This window comes from Neodiprion fabricii, chromosome 1 (genome assembly GCF_021155785.1).
Source record: "Neodiprion fabricii isolate iyNeoFabr1 chromosome 1, iyNeoFabr1.1, whole genome shotgun sequence".
NCBI lineage: Eukaryota > Metazoa > Arthropoda > Insecta > Hymenoptera > Diprionidae > Neodiprion > Neodiprion fabricii.
In genome coordinates, this window is record NC_060239.1 from 23,499,987 (window position 1) to 23,517,735 (window position 17,749).

A 17,749-nucleotide genomic window follows, 5' to 3' on the forward strand; every position below is an offset into this window, starting at 1 on the left:
TATACAAATTTCTAAGCAGTAACAAACATCTACCTGAATAAGGACAAGATACCTGTTAAAAAAATACAAGAAAAATAAAAAAACAAAAAAATAAAATAATAAAACTAATGCAGGAAGAAAATACAAACATTAAATTCTGAAACACACATGTAAAACAAATTAATATAAAAATAAACAAAATTAACTCCTGCCACGCAGAGAGTCCTTAGACAGCTTTAAGATAATAATTATAAATGATAATAACGATAAACTTTCTATATGTTGAATCGTGTCTAGTGAGAAATACTACTGAAGTAATATTACTATTGCTACATTTATTAAAAATTTATATTATTACGTGATAGTTATAATAATAATATAATTTTCATATAGTGGTCGCCATTAGAAAGTAGTCTGGTTTTTGTTTGAGATTTTTCACATCGGTCAACACACTATAATAATAATAATAAATTATTATTATTATTATTAATATTATTGGATTACATGGCAGTAGCGCCAGTAGGCTTATGCTTAAGTTTAATTATAGTTATCGATTGATTTAATTGCTTCTAAGTTTTCTTAAGTTCCTCCTTGCTTCTTTGACATTGTAACACTTTTGTTTCAAGGTGCACGTAGTTTCATTTTCTTTTATACAAATTATCAATTTTTGACATGACAGTGACGCAATAACTAAACTCTGTTTTTTAAAGGTATAAACGTCATAATTTGAATGCCTGGCTAAATGATTGAATAGAATTCATACAATCTGTCATCACCTCAATTATCTGATAAGTAGTAATTAATGATGATACGAAACTCTCGAAATTGTAGCAAGAGTAGTTGTTAGACAATTATGAAAATAATTGAAACCATCGTAGTCCCATCCAAATGTTTTATGTTAACATAGAGAACTGGTAATGATAATATTAACTTGAAGTAATATGATATTTCGTTCACTTTAGGTCGCCGTAGACTTTTTGTTCTCTGCGATTGTCTGGTAGCGATACCGAAATATATGAAGACATAGTTTACATCGATACATAGACTATTGGTCTAGCATATCTCGTTACAAAATTGTGCATCTTTTCCCAAAGATCATAAATAAAAAAATTGAACAAAAGTAAAAAAAAATGGCAAAAAAGAAAACAGAAAACGATGAAATCGATAGTGTGTTACTGTTTATTGAAAAACGTACCTTTTTTTATTCTCGTTTCATGCAAACAAAGTTATGCATAATATCAACTGTTGTTATTATGATTCATATATTCCATAATGTTTTGATATGCATGAGAATCATCTATCAGAAATTCAATTTTTATTTAATTGAACTCCGCTGTAGTTTACAGTTTACTATTATCACGATTTATAGTCAAAGATGTCTACACGTGTATAAGAAATATCAGACAAATATTCATGAATATTATTATTCATTTGGCAATGGGATAGATTACTTTTGAATCCGTATGACGAATATAATTATTTCTGTTTCTCAATATAAAAAGATCAGGTGAATTGGTATGATAACACAATATAAAATGACTGCGTTAGTTATCATTTTACTGCTTATTTAAACCTACACATATTGGAAATTGCGTTATGAATAAACCGAAAATGATGAGGATGAGATGAGAAAGAGTTTTTCAAACTCATGGCTGATAATCTTTATATTGTATTACAAATACTAAGCTATAAATTTCGAAAATCGTCACCTCCATGTGTGATGGTTCATAAAGTTAAAAAGCGTTCTATATTTTCAACGTTTCTATCATCAAGTTTTTACTTAATCTTGAGAAAGGTGAAAAAAAATTATATGAGTTCTGTTCTCATTAATTTCAAAACTAGCCTCCATTTTATTTCGCTATTTTATGTCTCGATGAAATTTTACTGGATCAAATGTCTGGTTCTTTTGATTGTTAAAATAAAACAGAGACTCTTTTAACATTGCCTTTGAAATTAAATATTTTTATAATATATTAACTTGGAAGATTTAATAATTAGCTACTATAACTTTACGCTGTATATTCTATTGTAAGCTAATTTAATTGATTAATTGATTATGAATAATTATAAAGGAATTCGATTATAAAATATTGAATTCATTTTGAGTAATTAGGTAGGTAGCTTAGTGCTGGCCACTTAAATTAATATTACAATTCACAAATTTATAATTTACCATAGGAATTTAATACTGCAAAAAAAAAAATTGTAAATTAATTCGGATTTTCACTTCTTTTCTTTTAATGTAGCACTGTAATTAATCGTATGATCAAATTTATTGCTTGACAGTTTACCGACAATAGAGTAAGAAGTAGCTATCAGTTAATTCGATGGCTCGAACACTCGCTGACAGCAATGCATCTGCAAGAGAAAACGTTCTCTATCCTCTGTTTTTGGTTAATTTTTATTTCATTCAATATACAACTACTTCAGCTCGCTTCATTCTTAGTCCCATTTAATGTCCATATGCATTGTCCATAAACACACCCATATCATTATCATTATCGTGAAAGATAAGTAACTATCATCTGTTTTATGTTCTGCAGCTGTGAAACGCCGATATTACGATATCATCACCCAAAAACTCGTACTTCTTCATTAGTACGCTGTTACAAGTATTCATCTACTATAAATATTAATAGTTTAAAATAATTTTGTGCCTCTCTTAGATGGTATGAATATGAAATCACCACAACGATTACTCATTGTGACATACTTTTGCCATACTGAACTGTTGTTATGTGATACTTGACTCTTGCAACAAATATAAGAAAACAAGAAAATCAATAATAACAACAATAATAATGAAACCGACTAATACTACAGGGTGTTCAGCCGTCATATCTTCTTATTTCAAGAGTTACATAACATGCAGTGTGCATTGTGAATTTCACTCATGTTTATGTGTGTGTGTGTGCATGGGAGTATGCTTGTACGATATAAGATGACAGTAAACCATATAAGGACTTATTTCGTAAGAAGTTATAACATAATACTAAAACATTGTTGAATCTTGTTTATAAGTGCAGAAAAATTATTTTTTCGAAATAATACAGACTCAACTATCATGGTCCAAAAGCTCGTTGAGACAGAGGGTGAATTAAATGGAACATAAAATTTAAATACATTTCATGCATTTCTTATTTAAAATCTAACTGAAATTATTCCTTATTTTATGCAATTTAACTCTCATTTTGATTGATTTAATGCGTAACCACGTGTAGATTGAATTTCTAATATGAAAAAAAGAAACCAATATATATGATATTTGAATGTATTATGTGTACACGATGCGACCAAAATATATTATAAGTGTAAATTCTTGAATTGAAAATTTTATTACTACAGAAAAGTCCTTAGATGCTATTGCTTTTTTCTTATCAAATCATCAATATGTAACTTTTGAAGTAAAATAAAGATCAATAAATGAACGAACTCGTAACCAGTGCATGCATATTTGATGTTATAATTGTATCTCTAAGATTTTAATTTCCCACACTGTCTAATTAATAATCATTCGTATTTATGTAATGCTTATTTGTTCACCAGGTTGCAGTTGAATTAAAAAACAAAAAGCAAAAGTGAAATGTCACTGTGAGGCCCTAAAGCATTGGAAATTCATTGGCATTTCATACCACTTTTGTCACATCCATTAACCGTGAGTCAACAGCTATACTTGACTTGCTTTCACGATCATCAGTTTATCCCTCAATCTTCCATGAGAATACAACTAGCTTTTCTGATAATGAGATGAAAGTTCACAAAAATGGATCGAATAAAAATTCCTATATACCAAACTTGACGGGGATAGTTGAAGTAAAAAGTACTATTCCTTTCAAGTACGCGAATATTGGTTAGTTTTTGTAAGCACTAGAGCGTAAAAATCGACGTTTAAACACTGATGCTCATGAAAATGACAAAGTAGTCGAGTTGTTGACGGAGGTAGCGCAGAAATTATTAATTCACAACCACATGAACCCTGCTCTTTTTGTTTCCTTCCATATCCATTCAATAGTCTCATCTTATTGATAATTTATAGATTTTCAACTGCCATGCTTTGATGAATTTAAGCCTGGTATAAAAACAAATAAATGATGATGTACAACTTTGATGTCAATGATATATTGTTTCGAGAGACAGAGTCAAATTTAGTTCTCCGTGAAAAATAATTAGTCTCTTCAATGTGATAATGTAATCTTACATTATTCTGCAGATTATTTTTTTGATTAAGAAATTCACAATAATCTGCATGACCAGAAAATTTTCCAACAAATTTATTTCGTCAAGGTAGATTTCTTTACGGAATTCACGGGCAGTAAGTAAGATTGAAATACAATGAATATGATTTATTAATTATTTAGTGTTATAATTATGGCTTTGTTTAACAGAGATAATTGTTACATGAAGAGTTTGAATGTTTCTGCTGACAATGCAGCTCGTTAAAAAAAAAAAGAAACATAAAACAAATTCAGCTTTATGATAGTCAAGCTATTATTTATATTCTTACGAGGCGAAATTAATGATATTCAAGTTAGACTGTAAAGTTTCTTTGCTTTGTGACAAACAAAAGCCGAAATTGGTAGGATCATAAATTTATAAGTAAAGAGACATCATCTTTTACAAACCCCTTTCCTATGTCTGCAACCAATCATCATGATCAATCAGCCACTTGTAGCATTCACTACAGATATGACATTGGCAATATTGCTTGGAGATATTACTGATTAACTTCAAAATCCAGGTACATATTGCAATTCCTCAATTTATCTGAGGACCAATCGAATAACAACTATTAAATGCCGTATTATGGAAAAGGTATATGGCAAAAAGCAGTATCTTGTTTAGTTTCTCAATAGCAGGACACGTTGAACTTAAGTTTGAAATATTTAGATGCATGTTCAGTTCTGTAGCTAGCATGGTTCAATAAAGATGTTTATTTTATATATTTTCACTGATTTTATTTGCATATAAATTATGTGTAATTGATTATTAAAATATATGTCTACGTAATTCGTTTTCAACTTGCATTCTCATTATCACAACACTAATTCTTTGTATGAAATCCTATAAAATATGTTGTATAACTTGTTTTAGATTCTGAATTTTCCAGTATAATTAATATCAAACGCTAGACGGTTGCATCAATAAAACAAAGCACATGTTCAACATTGCATTTCAAACAATTTTCAAAATACGTTGTGCTTTGGTGAAACATGCAAAACTTCCTAACTTTATTCATTAGTATATACAAGCCATTCCACCAATTCTCAGCCAACAATCCGAAGTCAAGATTAATTTGTTTACTCTTCTCATACCTTATTCTATGTGGATTATATTTATAAAATACTAACTCCGTAACTCCAATGGCGAGAGAAAAAATTATTTCTTATTTCCATGCATAGCAATTTGGGCTTCATCCAATTATTTTTTAAACTTTGAGACGTCATACATAAAACGGATCGTAAAGTGTCATTTAGTCATGATTTTGATGAGTTTCGTTTTGTACTATCTGGGCAATTGGTTCTTTTAATCGAAGCCTGGTAATTTATACGTTGAACTTTCAAATATACGCAGTATAATTTTTCTTCGTGTTATCCATATCAAGTGTAAAAGTATTTCTGAAATCTTTTTTTTTCCAAAAGAAGTAACATTACGAGTTGATAACCAATTCATTTTAACACATTAAAATTAATGTTCCAAAAAATTATATCAATCTGGAATCATGATTGATATATGATACGCTATAGGAATTCAGTAGACCAACTCATCTCCCTGTTGAATGATTTATACCTTATTTAAAGCAACTGAATAAAAATTCCAATATTGCAAAAATATGTGCAGGGAAATAAAACATATTTTACTTGTATGGACAGACAAATATTCAAATATTGAATCATTCAATATTCAAAATGACATTGCAATATAGCATTTTGTATCGACATGTAGAATATGTTTTGCTCAAATAAACGCACAACAAAAAAAGAGAGGACTGAATTGAGTACTTCAATGGCGTATATGATCAGGATGAAGAATTTCTCTAACCGATTCAAACTCAACATCTTACAAGCTGCAATGAAATAGAGCAAATAAACTAACTCGATCATCGAATTTGAACATTGAAGCTAATTATTTTCAATTCATAACAAATTGAAAAATTGATAAGTTGATGATGCTGTATGTTATGTAGCAAATTAATGTGGCACCATGGAAAAATATCAGTACTACAAAAATGTATGGTAAATACGAATGAAGTAAATGTTTACAACACAATAGAAGATAGATAAAAATGATAGATTACACATAATCTTTTATAATTACGTACGTATAGTTTGGGTGTAGAAGTATATTTGAAAAAAAAAGAATCTATTTGTATTGGATGTTGAATAATTGATACTCGTCTCCGAACGAAAATAACAAGCACAGATATTTAATCATTATATTACGCTTGGATGTATAATTTTATTTCAATATTGAGGAATCAAAATTGGTATAGCTTGTGTGTCCTACACTTTATACAAGATACCCTTGTGATAGTGAGATATCAAATTTTACTAACATTTGGTTTTAGTTTCATGTTTCTAATAGCTCGGTCTTAGTATATGACGCATCTATTGGTTACATACTTTTCGGTATTAAACGTATGGAAAAATTTCTGTGTGTCGTTTGAGGCTGAAACCGTTCTTGTGATTTATAAATTATAAATCCTATCAATTTCCGCTAAAATTATTTACCGTAATAAGTTTGATGGTAAATAAAATCTATTTTGTTATTCCCTATTACCGATAACGCTATTTAAATAAATTAATTGACATTTATTAGTTTGATTTAAGCAGATGCATTATTGAAATGTGCAATTCAAGTTCGACACGTGCAGAAGTATGGCTATTACCAGCCATATTGCGCAAGCGTGTCTAAATAACATTTACACATGCTATGGTAGTAAATGCAGTCAAAGTAACACCAATGAATAATTAGTCCAAGTTCCTTGGTCATATAGCTTGCCAAAAATTAGGTGACGAGGAGATATAAATAACATATTTCAAGTGTTGATGTAGTTAGAAAAGAAAAAAATTGATTGAAGGTAAAGTTGCCATTAAGCAAGAATTTGCTAGTCAAATAATTATATAATATATGCCTATTGAAATCCTAATCGAAACTGACGACAGGTAGGTGGGTATTTTAAAGTAAAAAAAATTCAGCACAACGGGCTTTAAGAAGCGAACAAACGTTTCATTCTGGAATAAAATGAAATGCGATAAAAGCACAATGTACCGATTTCCAAAGTGAACGACGTAGTGTAAATAATATAAATGCTAAACAGAGACAAATAAATATAAATCTATGAAGTTGAATGATATTGGTTGGTATAGACGATAGATGTTCCTAAGACACATATTCTGTGCACATTTCACAGCTCTGGCCTGTCACATAATTGTTGAATATTCACATCTTTATGAAACTCTATGGAAAATATATTCGTTTATGGCGTTATATTGTATTAAAATCGGTGTATTTGTGAATGACAGTAGTTGATTAACACCAAAGGCATAAAAAGTAACATGTCAGTTTGTAACGAGAAACAACTACTTCGGAAAACAGAAAAATGAATGATGGTCTTTGTAGAAAAAAATAGCTCGTCACTGCCATGTAATGGATGTCTCACTTTGAAATATACCTAAAAAAAAAAACAAAACGAACCATTTGATTTCTCTAGTGTCGTAATATGTATTGTATCATCGTCTATCCATAATCATGGCAACATTCGTAATAAGCCATTCATTAATGCCTATGAGAGTCAGGGTAGAGAATACCAAGACCTGCACCTATCATATCTTTAATACCAAGTTATCTACATTCAGACCAAGAATGCAGAAAAAAAATATTATTTAGTTCATAATGATATGTTATGCTTCAGCTGCATAATTAATGATCAATTACGATTGGAAAATCATTTACATAACTTAATTTGAGTTCAAATTAGTGCTACTTAGATGATTTCATAAATTTTACCACATCTTTGCAGTTACAGAAAATTGATCTTATCACAACATTATGCAATTCAAAATTGAACGAAAGTTACAGAGTGACGATATATTGTCGAGGAAACTAACATGCTAATTGTCATGTTCTACGTCATTTGATTTCATATTTGGACACTTCATACATAATGCCATATGATAACTTAGAAAATAATTATGTCAGAAATCTTAGTCGTTCGTATGTGCATAACATTTACAGTCATTGAACATGCTCAATTTCCACATGTACTGGACGTACAATCAGCAAGTCTATTCCAATTAAACCACTATGTTACTTATGTTCAATTTTACATCATATACCATTTCATTTAAATTGCATAATCACAAAGGTGTCAAATTTTGAGTACAATGGTCCTCTCAGTATTTACAGATCAATAATTCACATCCATATGTATGACATTCTTTGCGTACTTATTAATGTATGGTTATACTATGTGTTTAATTCTTCCCTTTAACAAATGGTATCAGTACCATTGGTATTTGACGGAACAACAATGTGTCATTTTTAAATATAATTTGATGTAAAATTTATGCACATCAGTACGGACAAACATGACTTTTTACCAATGTAAGTAAAAATATAAAGGTATATATGTATATACCTTTAACTTTTTAATTTATTTGATTGTAATACATGAGATGGGTTTACGGTAAGTAAGTACGCCAAACATCAGACGTTTTCACACTATATTCCTCAGTAAAGTAATCTTACAAATTTTAATCTGTATATTCTTCCTGAAACCACTCACAATTCGAATTGTTGACTCTATGTAATCTGTTTTTGGAAATTACTTTATGGACAGGCGTAAAAAAGATACCAGGTTTAATTTCGTTATGTCAACACACCAAAATGCGGATCAAAAAAATCCAAAATTTGAGAATTAGTTTACAGGGGTTTCGGTTGCAAAATGAATGTGATTTATTAAATTTCTAACAATTCGTATTGGCGGTCGATTACAGGCTTCAACTTCATAATGAGAAATAATCCTTATTCAAATATTCAACGTAACCTAACTATAACAAGTGATATTTTTAAAAAGTTCAGGCTTTGAATATAAAATGTGGTAAAGTAACTATAAGAACAGTTACTACAAATTATGCGAACTAGTTCTACTTATATATCATACTATCCATAAGCAGATTTTCAATTTGTTAAAGTTTCAGATACCTATTCTTATTTTAGCACTGCAGCATTTACATATCTTATATTTGTGGTAGTGTACAGTTATCATCGAAGATATTTAATTCCATTGATTTGGCAGCGATGTTTAACTGACCGCACATCGGCCTATGCACTGTGTGATACTGGTTAGTTAGAAAAGTGATGTCACCTGGACAGAGGATTATCGCTATAAGGTACCAAATTTGAGACTTCTTTGAGCCATACAGGGAAGTGGCTGAGCAATATTAAAAGTTCCTCTTTATTTAAACTATAAATGTATTTTAGCATTTGAATGACATACTCCTTGGAATTGTTTGTGTGTAAATTAGGCTCTATTCTTACAAGAATAACAGCACACTGTAAGTTTCTTGGATAAAGATCTAAGATTTTTTGTTTTTTTTCATCACAAAGTTTACTTATGTGATTAAGTATGTATTGTATGAAATTAACACACATTTCACTACAATTCGTGTATGCGAACATTTCTTTCATTACGCTGGATAGTAGTTGAAATATGCGTGGCGATTTGGAGCTATATTTGAGTAATTGATTGCAATTTACATCATCTGAATAATGTTTGATGGAAGGATTCATATGCTTCTCAATGATATCTGAATCAAGACTACCCTCTGAGTGATTAGCATTGAATAACATAAATAGATCTACAATTGGTATTTCGATTAGCTTGGTTGATCTGCAAATGTATATATTTTCGATTGTGCTCAGGGCAAGTGATAGACTGTCATATTTTTCAGTCAAAGTGTCTAAAAATCTGTTGCTATCATCTGTTTCATCCAAATACAAAATTCTATTTATAATACTGTCCAATTTGAAATCAAATATTGAAATATTTAATTTCATATCAATCAAGACAAATCCTATCTTAACTAAAACACTAACAGATGCTTGTTTAGCAATAAAATCTTCCGTCAGGTATTTCTCCACCAAGTTTATGGCAAACTTTGTAGTCCTTTCACCATCTGTAAATGAGTGCATCTGTTCATAGCGGCTATTAATTCGTGACCAGTCGCGTAACTGTTCCTACAAGAACAAATAATTATTACAGAGACCGATTGCAGTATTGTATTACTAGGATAGATTGTTCATGTAACATTACAGTAATATAAACTAAAACTATTGTCAAATATACTATCTGTCACAATTCGTAAAATCTGGCAGTGTTTTAGTAATAAGTATGTAAGTATGAAACTAAACAACGAAATCAGATTACACATAGATGGCCATTTTTAATTAGTGTTAAAATGACTTGGCTCATTTGAATTCTAGAATGACTTTACTGTTATCTGCTTCAACGAAAGGAAAGAATAATTTATGCGAAGTTTTGATTGATCAGTCAGCTTAATCAAGAACTCAAGTTTTTGTTTACCTGGAGTTCGGAGAATAAATTAATATAAACCTGTCAAATATTTAGACTTAAATTTGCCATTTTGTACTGTTCGATAGCTTACCAAATTTGATTTACTCCTCAAGACCTTATTATGAGTTGTGGATCAAGCTAGGTTGATCAATATTTTAAGTGCATAAAAAATAACAATTGATTCGAACTGAAACAGATCGATGCGAGTCCAAATAAAAACACCCAGTATTGCAATTAGATCGAAACTCTGATTAAACGTACAATGAGATTTGTTCTGACTAAATAGCGCTGGTGTGCGGCCGGAGAGATCCTACGACACAATAGGGTAGTTAAAGATGCAGCAAGAGCAGATGTTACATCTGGAATTCTTGGCCGAAATTTATCACCTTTCTCGGTGCAATTATCCAGGTTAATTTTTGAAACTTCTTCACTGCCATTGACCAGTATGGATTTCATAATATTAAAGTTCGTCATTCTTACTCTCCTAAAATAAGAATGAAATGGAAAACATTGTTATTCTATCACGTCAGAAAGTATAGTTATTTCACAGCTGGTAAATTTGCATCTTCTGTATTTTTTGAAGCATAGTATCAATGCAGGCATCTCTTTTCACTCGATGGTTCATTAGAGGTCACATACGTACCTGAATACCTGTCACATTCAGGATTCAAGAGACGTAAATTATATATTCGGGGATCGCATTCATGCGTCTCACTAAGTCCCGTGTCGGAATTATCCTTTGGTTTGCATACTTACGAATGGAATCATTCTGAAAAAAGAATGGAAATTACTGTCGTATCAAAATATTGACCAGTACAGGACAGTATTGGTTTTATCCACTGATATAGTCTCAGTACATGCATCAGTGATTTTATCATTTAGCGCCGCTAAGTTTGTTCGCATTTTCACGTTTAATGACTTTATAACTTCTTCATAAGCGCTTACAGCGCCCCTAGACGTTCGACGTTGAACTAAATGACATGATTTGATTGGATGGATCTAACAGAATAGTTAAGGGTCACGAGTGGGGAAGAACAGCTAGGCAGGAGCGTGCAGCTACCCCCACTCCATGGGAAGAGCGACAGAAAGGGTGGGAGAATTATTATCTTCCGTCCTTCAGAGGACTGATAATCTCTTTCTTCAGAGCGCCATGCGGCCTCAGTTGTTTCCGAGCAATCCGAGCGAAGTGTTCTCGATATCAGTTCAACATTTAGACCGCGTTGTTCAGGTTGCGTCACGTTGTTCGATCAGTGTATTTCCACCATACTCAGCTGTGAATAATACACGAGGAGCAGCGTATAGCCTTAAAAAAACCAAGTTACTGAAATAAAAACACCCGCGAAAGTTGAAGGTCAATTTCGTGTTCCGAGTCTTCATTGTTCTGCGTAACTTCAGATTTCAGTGATGTCTATTTTTGTCTCTGTGCGTCCAGTGTCAATTTGATTATTTTTTTGGCTGAGTTTCAGCAGTTGAGCAGTTGCATTGTTAGCAAGTTTATTCAGTCGGTTCAGACAGCTACAGCACAAAAAATGAGTGTAAAATTGAGTGTTATTGCGGTGCGGATTTTTATATTATGAGAGATAAGTGAAAATCGGAATTATGTGAAAAGTGCGTTGCTTCACCATAAACCTGAGATGCTACAAGAGCTACTACATGTAAATCTGTGGAGCAGCCCAGAGTCAAGGTAACAATACTTATTTTAATTATTGATTGATAATTCTAGGTGGTATGTACATTTAAAGCAGAACTTTTGTTCTTGCATAACATGCAATGCATAAATATGAAACTAGACAACAGTAATAATTAATTCAAGTGTTCTGTTTGTAATTCATAGATTTAAGCAGAGACTTCCGAGTAACTTTTCCATTTCTTGGCTACGCTGGTGAGTTTGCACGTGTTAGGTTACGGGTATTTCCCTGAGATTCCTCTGTCACGTGGCGTGGCGGTAACAACTGTTACACAAATCTTCGATTTCTTAGCTGCATGGATAGGCTCATTCGCGATCGCAACGTGCTTGATTTTCAGTCTAATAATTTTGTTTTCGCAATTTAATTTACCGTAGCTTACTTAAAGTTAGAAATTTTGCACGTTGCTAAAAGTGGAATGAGCATCGCGACAGGTAACCACCGCTTACTCGGCACTCGCGAGATCGAATTGTGTTTTGTAACTGATGTCATAATCTACGTTTGAATTTACCGATGATGTCGTTTAAGTGGTGGGTTCACCTGAGGTTTGACCGTATTCAATTATTAACATTATTGTTGAATCGATAAAATTCTAAAGTCTGGCATAACGTAACGTACTCAAATTGCATCTTATAATATATATCAATTTCAATCTTTTAACATCCGAAAAGTATTGATCAACTGCAGTCTTAGCTCGCTTAAAACAATGCTAATTGGCATACAGGATGTTTTTAATCAATTTCGCAAAAGGTTAATGTACCGGTAGTCTGCCAACACTTACTAAAATAATATATACAATATTATTTCAGTAGGCAGACTATGAAACAAAAACATTTTGCTCCCAACAGGTAACCAACGAAAATGTAAGTCCAGTGACCACGGCGCAAATGATGAAGAATGATGTGCGTTGGAGAAAATGTAGAACCGTTTAGATCGAATATAGGTAACCGGATAGGTAAGTGGACGTTTTGGGATCCGTCGCGGGGCTTATGCATGTGTATGTGATAGTCTCTTTTCCGTTGGGTGGTTCCGTTGGGAAACACGCAAGGGTAGGAAGGTCGCGATGTGCCGTGATGTTACAAACTTTTGTAATCCACAGCGTCAAATGATCACAGAAAGTTTTTTTCCAAAAGACTCCGTATTCGAGTCTCTCAACCATTTGTCAGCATTTGAATATTAACGAGATTGAATTTTCCATTTCTTGATACTCTGCAACCATTTTACAATCGTTATTCCATTCGATTATTTAGTCATTATCGATCATTATTCCATTGAATTGATCTCTGTGATCGTTTGAATGGGCAAAACGCATCTCTGGACCATCTATCGCGTTCCGTGGTATGCTAGATGGGGAGAGATGCTGAGCTCGAAGACTTCGCGTCGAAGAGGATCGCCGACCGTCACGCCACACAATAATGCATGCCCTCCAACCTCCCTCCCGATTTCGATTTGTAATCTGTGAAGAACAATCCGCATAGCAATGTATCTAATTCAAAAAGATGCAGATGTGGATTGGGTTTCTACAGAATTTTTGGGACAAGTTCCAGATAGTACAATTTTTTTGACAGTTTAATCTGTCGCGCTTTTTTGCGCGTAGACTAATCACGAGAATTGGATGCAGCATTTTGCGCGTAAATTAATAACGGAAATCGGATACGTTTTTTTGACCGTCGATTTTGCAAACAGTGTATAAAAGAGTTACGCACTCTTGATGTGCTAATCTTTTAGCTCTTTTAGCTCTGTCAATTTTTTGACGAATAATAAAATTTTCGAGTTCCACGCCGCATTTTGCGCGTGGACTTGATACTTTTCAGTTATGAGAGAAAGCGCGGCATTTAGAAGCCGGCGCTCAACGCGTAGGAACAAAAATCTCGGTAGTGTATACTGATAGTGCAGAATCTTGGCGTAAGTATTTATCAAATATATCTGAAATATACAGAAATACTCATTTAAGTGATCGTATTATTGTTTATTTCAGGGCAACAAAAGCAATTTTCTAACAAATGCACTGAGAACTATAGAATGTTCAGTCGAAAAAGATATTCACTTTAGTAACTCAAAGTAAAAAAAAATGTCGATTTCAAAAATGTAGAATCTCTTTTATTCGTCAATACAATTAATAATTGAAGCAACGAATATTAAAGCGAATATCATGTTGGACCCATTTTTTGTCAGTGTATAGACTTGTGTTAGTGTACTAACCATACCGTCGTCTGTTTCAGCTAATAAAACTTTTGCTTGTTTCAGATAATCACTCCTTTATCCGATCCAGGTAATTGAACCTTTGTCTGTTTCAGCCAATAAAACCTTTGCCTGTTTAAACTAACCAAACTTTTCATCTGTTTCAGTTGATAAAACTTTTAGTCTGTTTCAGATAACCAAACCTTTTGTCTGTTTCAGCTCATCAAATTTTTTGTTTCTCTCGGCTAATCAAACTTTTTGTCTGTCCAGATAATCAAACCTGTTGGCTGTTTCAGCTAATCAAACTTTCTGACTTTTTCAGGTAATAAAACTTTCTATCATTTCAGCTAATCATTCTTGCCTGTTTCAGCCAATTAAGTTATCTCTTTTGTCGTTAATTATATATTTTACTTATCTAAGCTAAGTGTATTTTTCTCTGCAAATATGTCACTAATTGTATTTTCATCTGTTCCAGGTAACAGAGTTTTATTGACAATACTGAAAAATTAACGTTTCATTTTTTAGGCTTAGGTCTCTTTAAGGTCTGGTTCAGGGTCAGTCATCTTGTTTTCATCATGATCACAAAGTGTGGTAAAATTTATTCAGCTGTAGTTTTTTTTCAATGGTTTTACAGTCTTTTATTGCGATCGTTTTAGCGTCAGAGTGTGTTTTCCAGAGTCGCTCACAGGTCATGTTCGATTTGTATTTCACTGTAGAATTATACAGCTCTGTTGTATTTTGGAGTTTGTGTTTATTCTACTCCGATTTGTTTCCATTTCTTCAAAGATTTCTGCATCGTCTTCCGATAGGTAAATTCGTGTTATCGATCTTGGTTTAGTCGTTGATTCTTTTGCGTATTTACCAGGTTCTCCATTTCAGTGATTATCTCATACCTCATAAAAAAAAAAAAAACCCGTGCTCGAACATCCAAAGTCAATCGCCGTTTGCCTATAAGGTGAAAACAATCACCCTTCATCCATAATTAAAACAAGCATCTTTCATCCATAATCAAAACACTCATCTTCCATCGATAATAAATAGGCAGCGGGTTATATGAACACAAAAATTTAGAACAAACTGCGAATATGCGCGAAAAGAAATTGATTGGGAAAAACAATTTACCGTAACTAACATGTGAAAAAAAATCATCTGTAATTTTCGAAGAACGTAAGATCGATCTTGCAAGTACTCTCCGTGGGGTACTACTGGGGATACCACGTAAAAAAAAAAAAGAAAAGAAAACATCTTTCTCCCCCGCTTGACCTTTTGAATCTATATTGTAGGGAATTATTCAAAAATTTTAAGACTAATTTGTATACCCGCTTGATTTGTAGATGACTTAACTGAATCTACTGTTACATAAGTTTTTCAAAAAATCATTATATTCACATACGTAAAAAGAAAGGCAACAAATATGATAACTTGCATTTCATAACATTATTAATTGACTTTAGACTCAATTAAAAATCACAAAAGAAATGTTTCGTCACATTGTACACATTAATTTATTATTTTCGACAAAAAGGAAATGATCCGTCAAGAACGGAAATCACAAATCAGTTGGAATACAAAATATGACTATTTAAGTAGGAAAAATTTTCAACGAGTGATTATTGAATTATTGTTACTCACAAAATAATTGTGAATAAAATAGTTTCTACAAAAGGTCGTACCTACTGTGTAAGATTATACATAATACGCGTATGCTATAAATATTTTTCGTATACCCCGCAGATACTTGCCGAGGAAGCTGTGAAAGTCGGATTTTCAGAAGAGACATTCGTAAAACGCGAAAAAAATTATACATCAATTACTAAACGGTTTACGCATAAGTTGGCTGCCTCGCCACCAATTCCAAAGACCAGTACAGGCATTGTTAGATGGTGATCTTCGCAGAAAGAGTATCGCTTGGAATTCAACGGACCTATGTATATTTCTTCAAAACGGACAATCAGCCCACCACGGGAACCCGATGCCGTTCCAATAACTCATTAACGATGCATATTTCTTGTATCATCATTAAGCAATTACATGAATTTCTAACAAGTTCCTTGTAATTTTAGCATATATAACGTCACTCATTAACCGTCTACCAATGTCTCTCGTCATGAAATTATTTTTCTACCCACGTCTGCAAAATTTGTAAATTCTGCTTGCGGAAATCTATAGCAATACTTCGATAGATCAGGTTCTTGTCTCAGAAAAGACCACTGGATTGTTGGAAGCAGAACGCTCTTGAAGCTTCCGAAAGGTCTTACAACCTTTCATCTATATTTTCTTGCCAGAGATATCGTAGATAATTTATGAGAATTTTATCATAAAGAATCTGGAAATTCCATCTTCAGGTGATATCAGTCGTTAGTTTCTGATATCCTATATCTAGTATTGTTACACAATTGTATCCTCCGAGTAATATTATTATTAGGGGTTACCGGAAGAATGCTGAAATTCCGAGTCAAATAGTATCGATCTTGTCGGTAATACATATTCTCAAACTCGAAATTCATAACAATCAACACGGGCACTACCATAAATACACAATAAAGTGGACAGATATGAGTAATTATAATCTGGGCCACTTGATAATAAATTTCTGAACAATCTTGAGTTTGGAGGACAGCGGACAAAGTCGCAATCTAACCAAGTAATATGAATGGAAGTTGAAAAAAGGAACCTTGATCATCTTGAACATTTTTTTTTAATTACTTTTGTGATAATGATTGCCTGAGGTTCATTGGGGTTTGTTACAACATGAATACAAACATTAGTAACAATCGAGTCTTACCTAATTTCTAAAAAATATTTACAAGTAGTATTTTTATGTTGAAAGGTCTGGGTTTTCCGCTGCAAATAAACTGTATTTCTAAAAAACCACAGAAATCTAACGTCAGCTAAGAAATTATTTTTATAGGTCAGCTGCATCTTCTTTCGGAATTAAGATATGAGCGTTAATTGAAGATACATGTTATTATCTTCTGTTAACGGTACGAGTCAAGTATTAAACATATGTACAAAAATTACACGAAGTACATATAGGAACAACTATACATATATCTTCATCCTTTGATTAACTTCTTCGACTATGTCTCCCGCCCCTTGCATCAAATTTTCTAACTCTGTTAACAGTAAACCAGCTGTATGTTTATTGTGCATCTATTTGGACAACATTATTTCTATCGATACGATGGAGTTAGATTGACATTTCTGAATTTAGCCCACACGAATTTGCGTAGTTGAAAAGTATACAGCGTCCATACGGGGTTATATTAAAATTTCAGTTTGTTCCCGTTTTTCATTCCATGGGCATAATAATACGCGACTTTGCATT

At 32.4% G+C, this 17,749-nt stretch overlaps 1 protein-coding gene across 3 annotated transcripts; it reads right to left on the minus strand.

Annotated features, from left to right (window-relative positions):
• Positions 1-3,029: 3,029 nt before the first annotated feature.
• LOC124180381 lies at positions 3,030-11,519 on the minus strand. 3 transcript variants are annotated; one of them, XM_046565837.1, is made up of 4 exons: positions 11,501-11,519; positions 11,199-11,324; positions 10,817-11,039; positions 3,030-10,218 (listed from the first exon to the last, which is right to left on the minus strand). In XM_046565837.1, the coding sequence occupies exons 3-4, from the start codon at positions 11,027-11,029 to the stop codon at positions 9,343-9,345; spliced, it is 1,089 nt and encodes a 362-aa protein (XP_046421793.1). In that variant the 5' UTR covers positions 11,030-11,039; positions 11,199-11,324; positions 11,501-11,519; the 3' UTR covers positions 3,030-9,342. The 3 variants fall into 3 exon arrangements, with proteins under 3 accessions (XP_046421793.1, XP_046421784.1, XP_046421802.1); XM_046565828.1 differs by having other exon boundaries at positions 11,413-11,518; XM_046565846.1 differs by lacking the exon at positions 11,501-11,519 and having other exon boundaries at positions 10,942-11,039; positions 11,199-11,494.
• Between the last annotated feature and the right edge of the window lie 6,230 nt (positions 11,520-17,749).

What these genes read in the sequence shown, in the direction of transcription:
- LOC124180381 (XM_046565837.1), bottom strand. Translation starts at nt 11,029, where the DNA reads ATGACGAACTTTAATATTATGAAATCCATACTGGTCAATGGCAGTGAA. An exon ending in TAGTCAGAACAAATCTCATT is followed by an intron (nt 10,219 to 10,816) that starts GTACGTTTAATC and finishes TTGTTCTTGTAG; the next exon opens with GAACAGTTACGCGACTGGTC.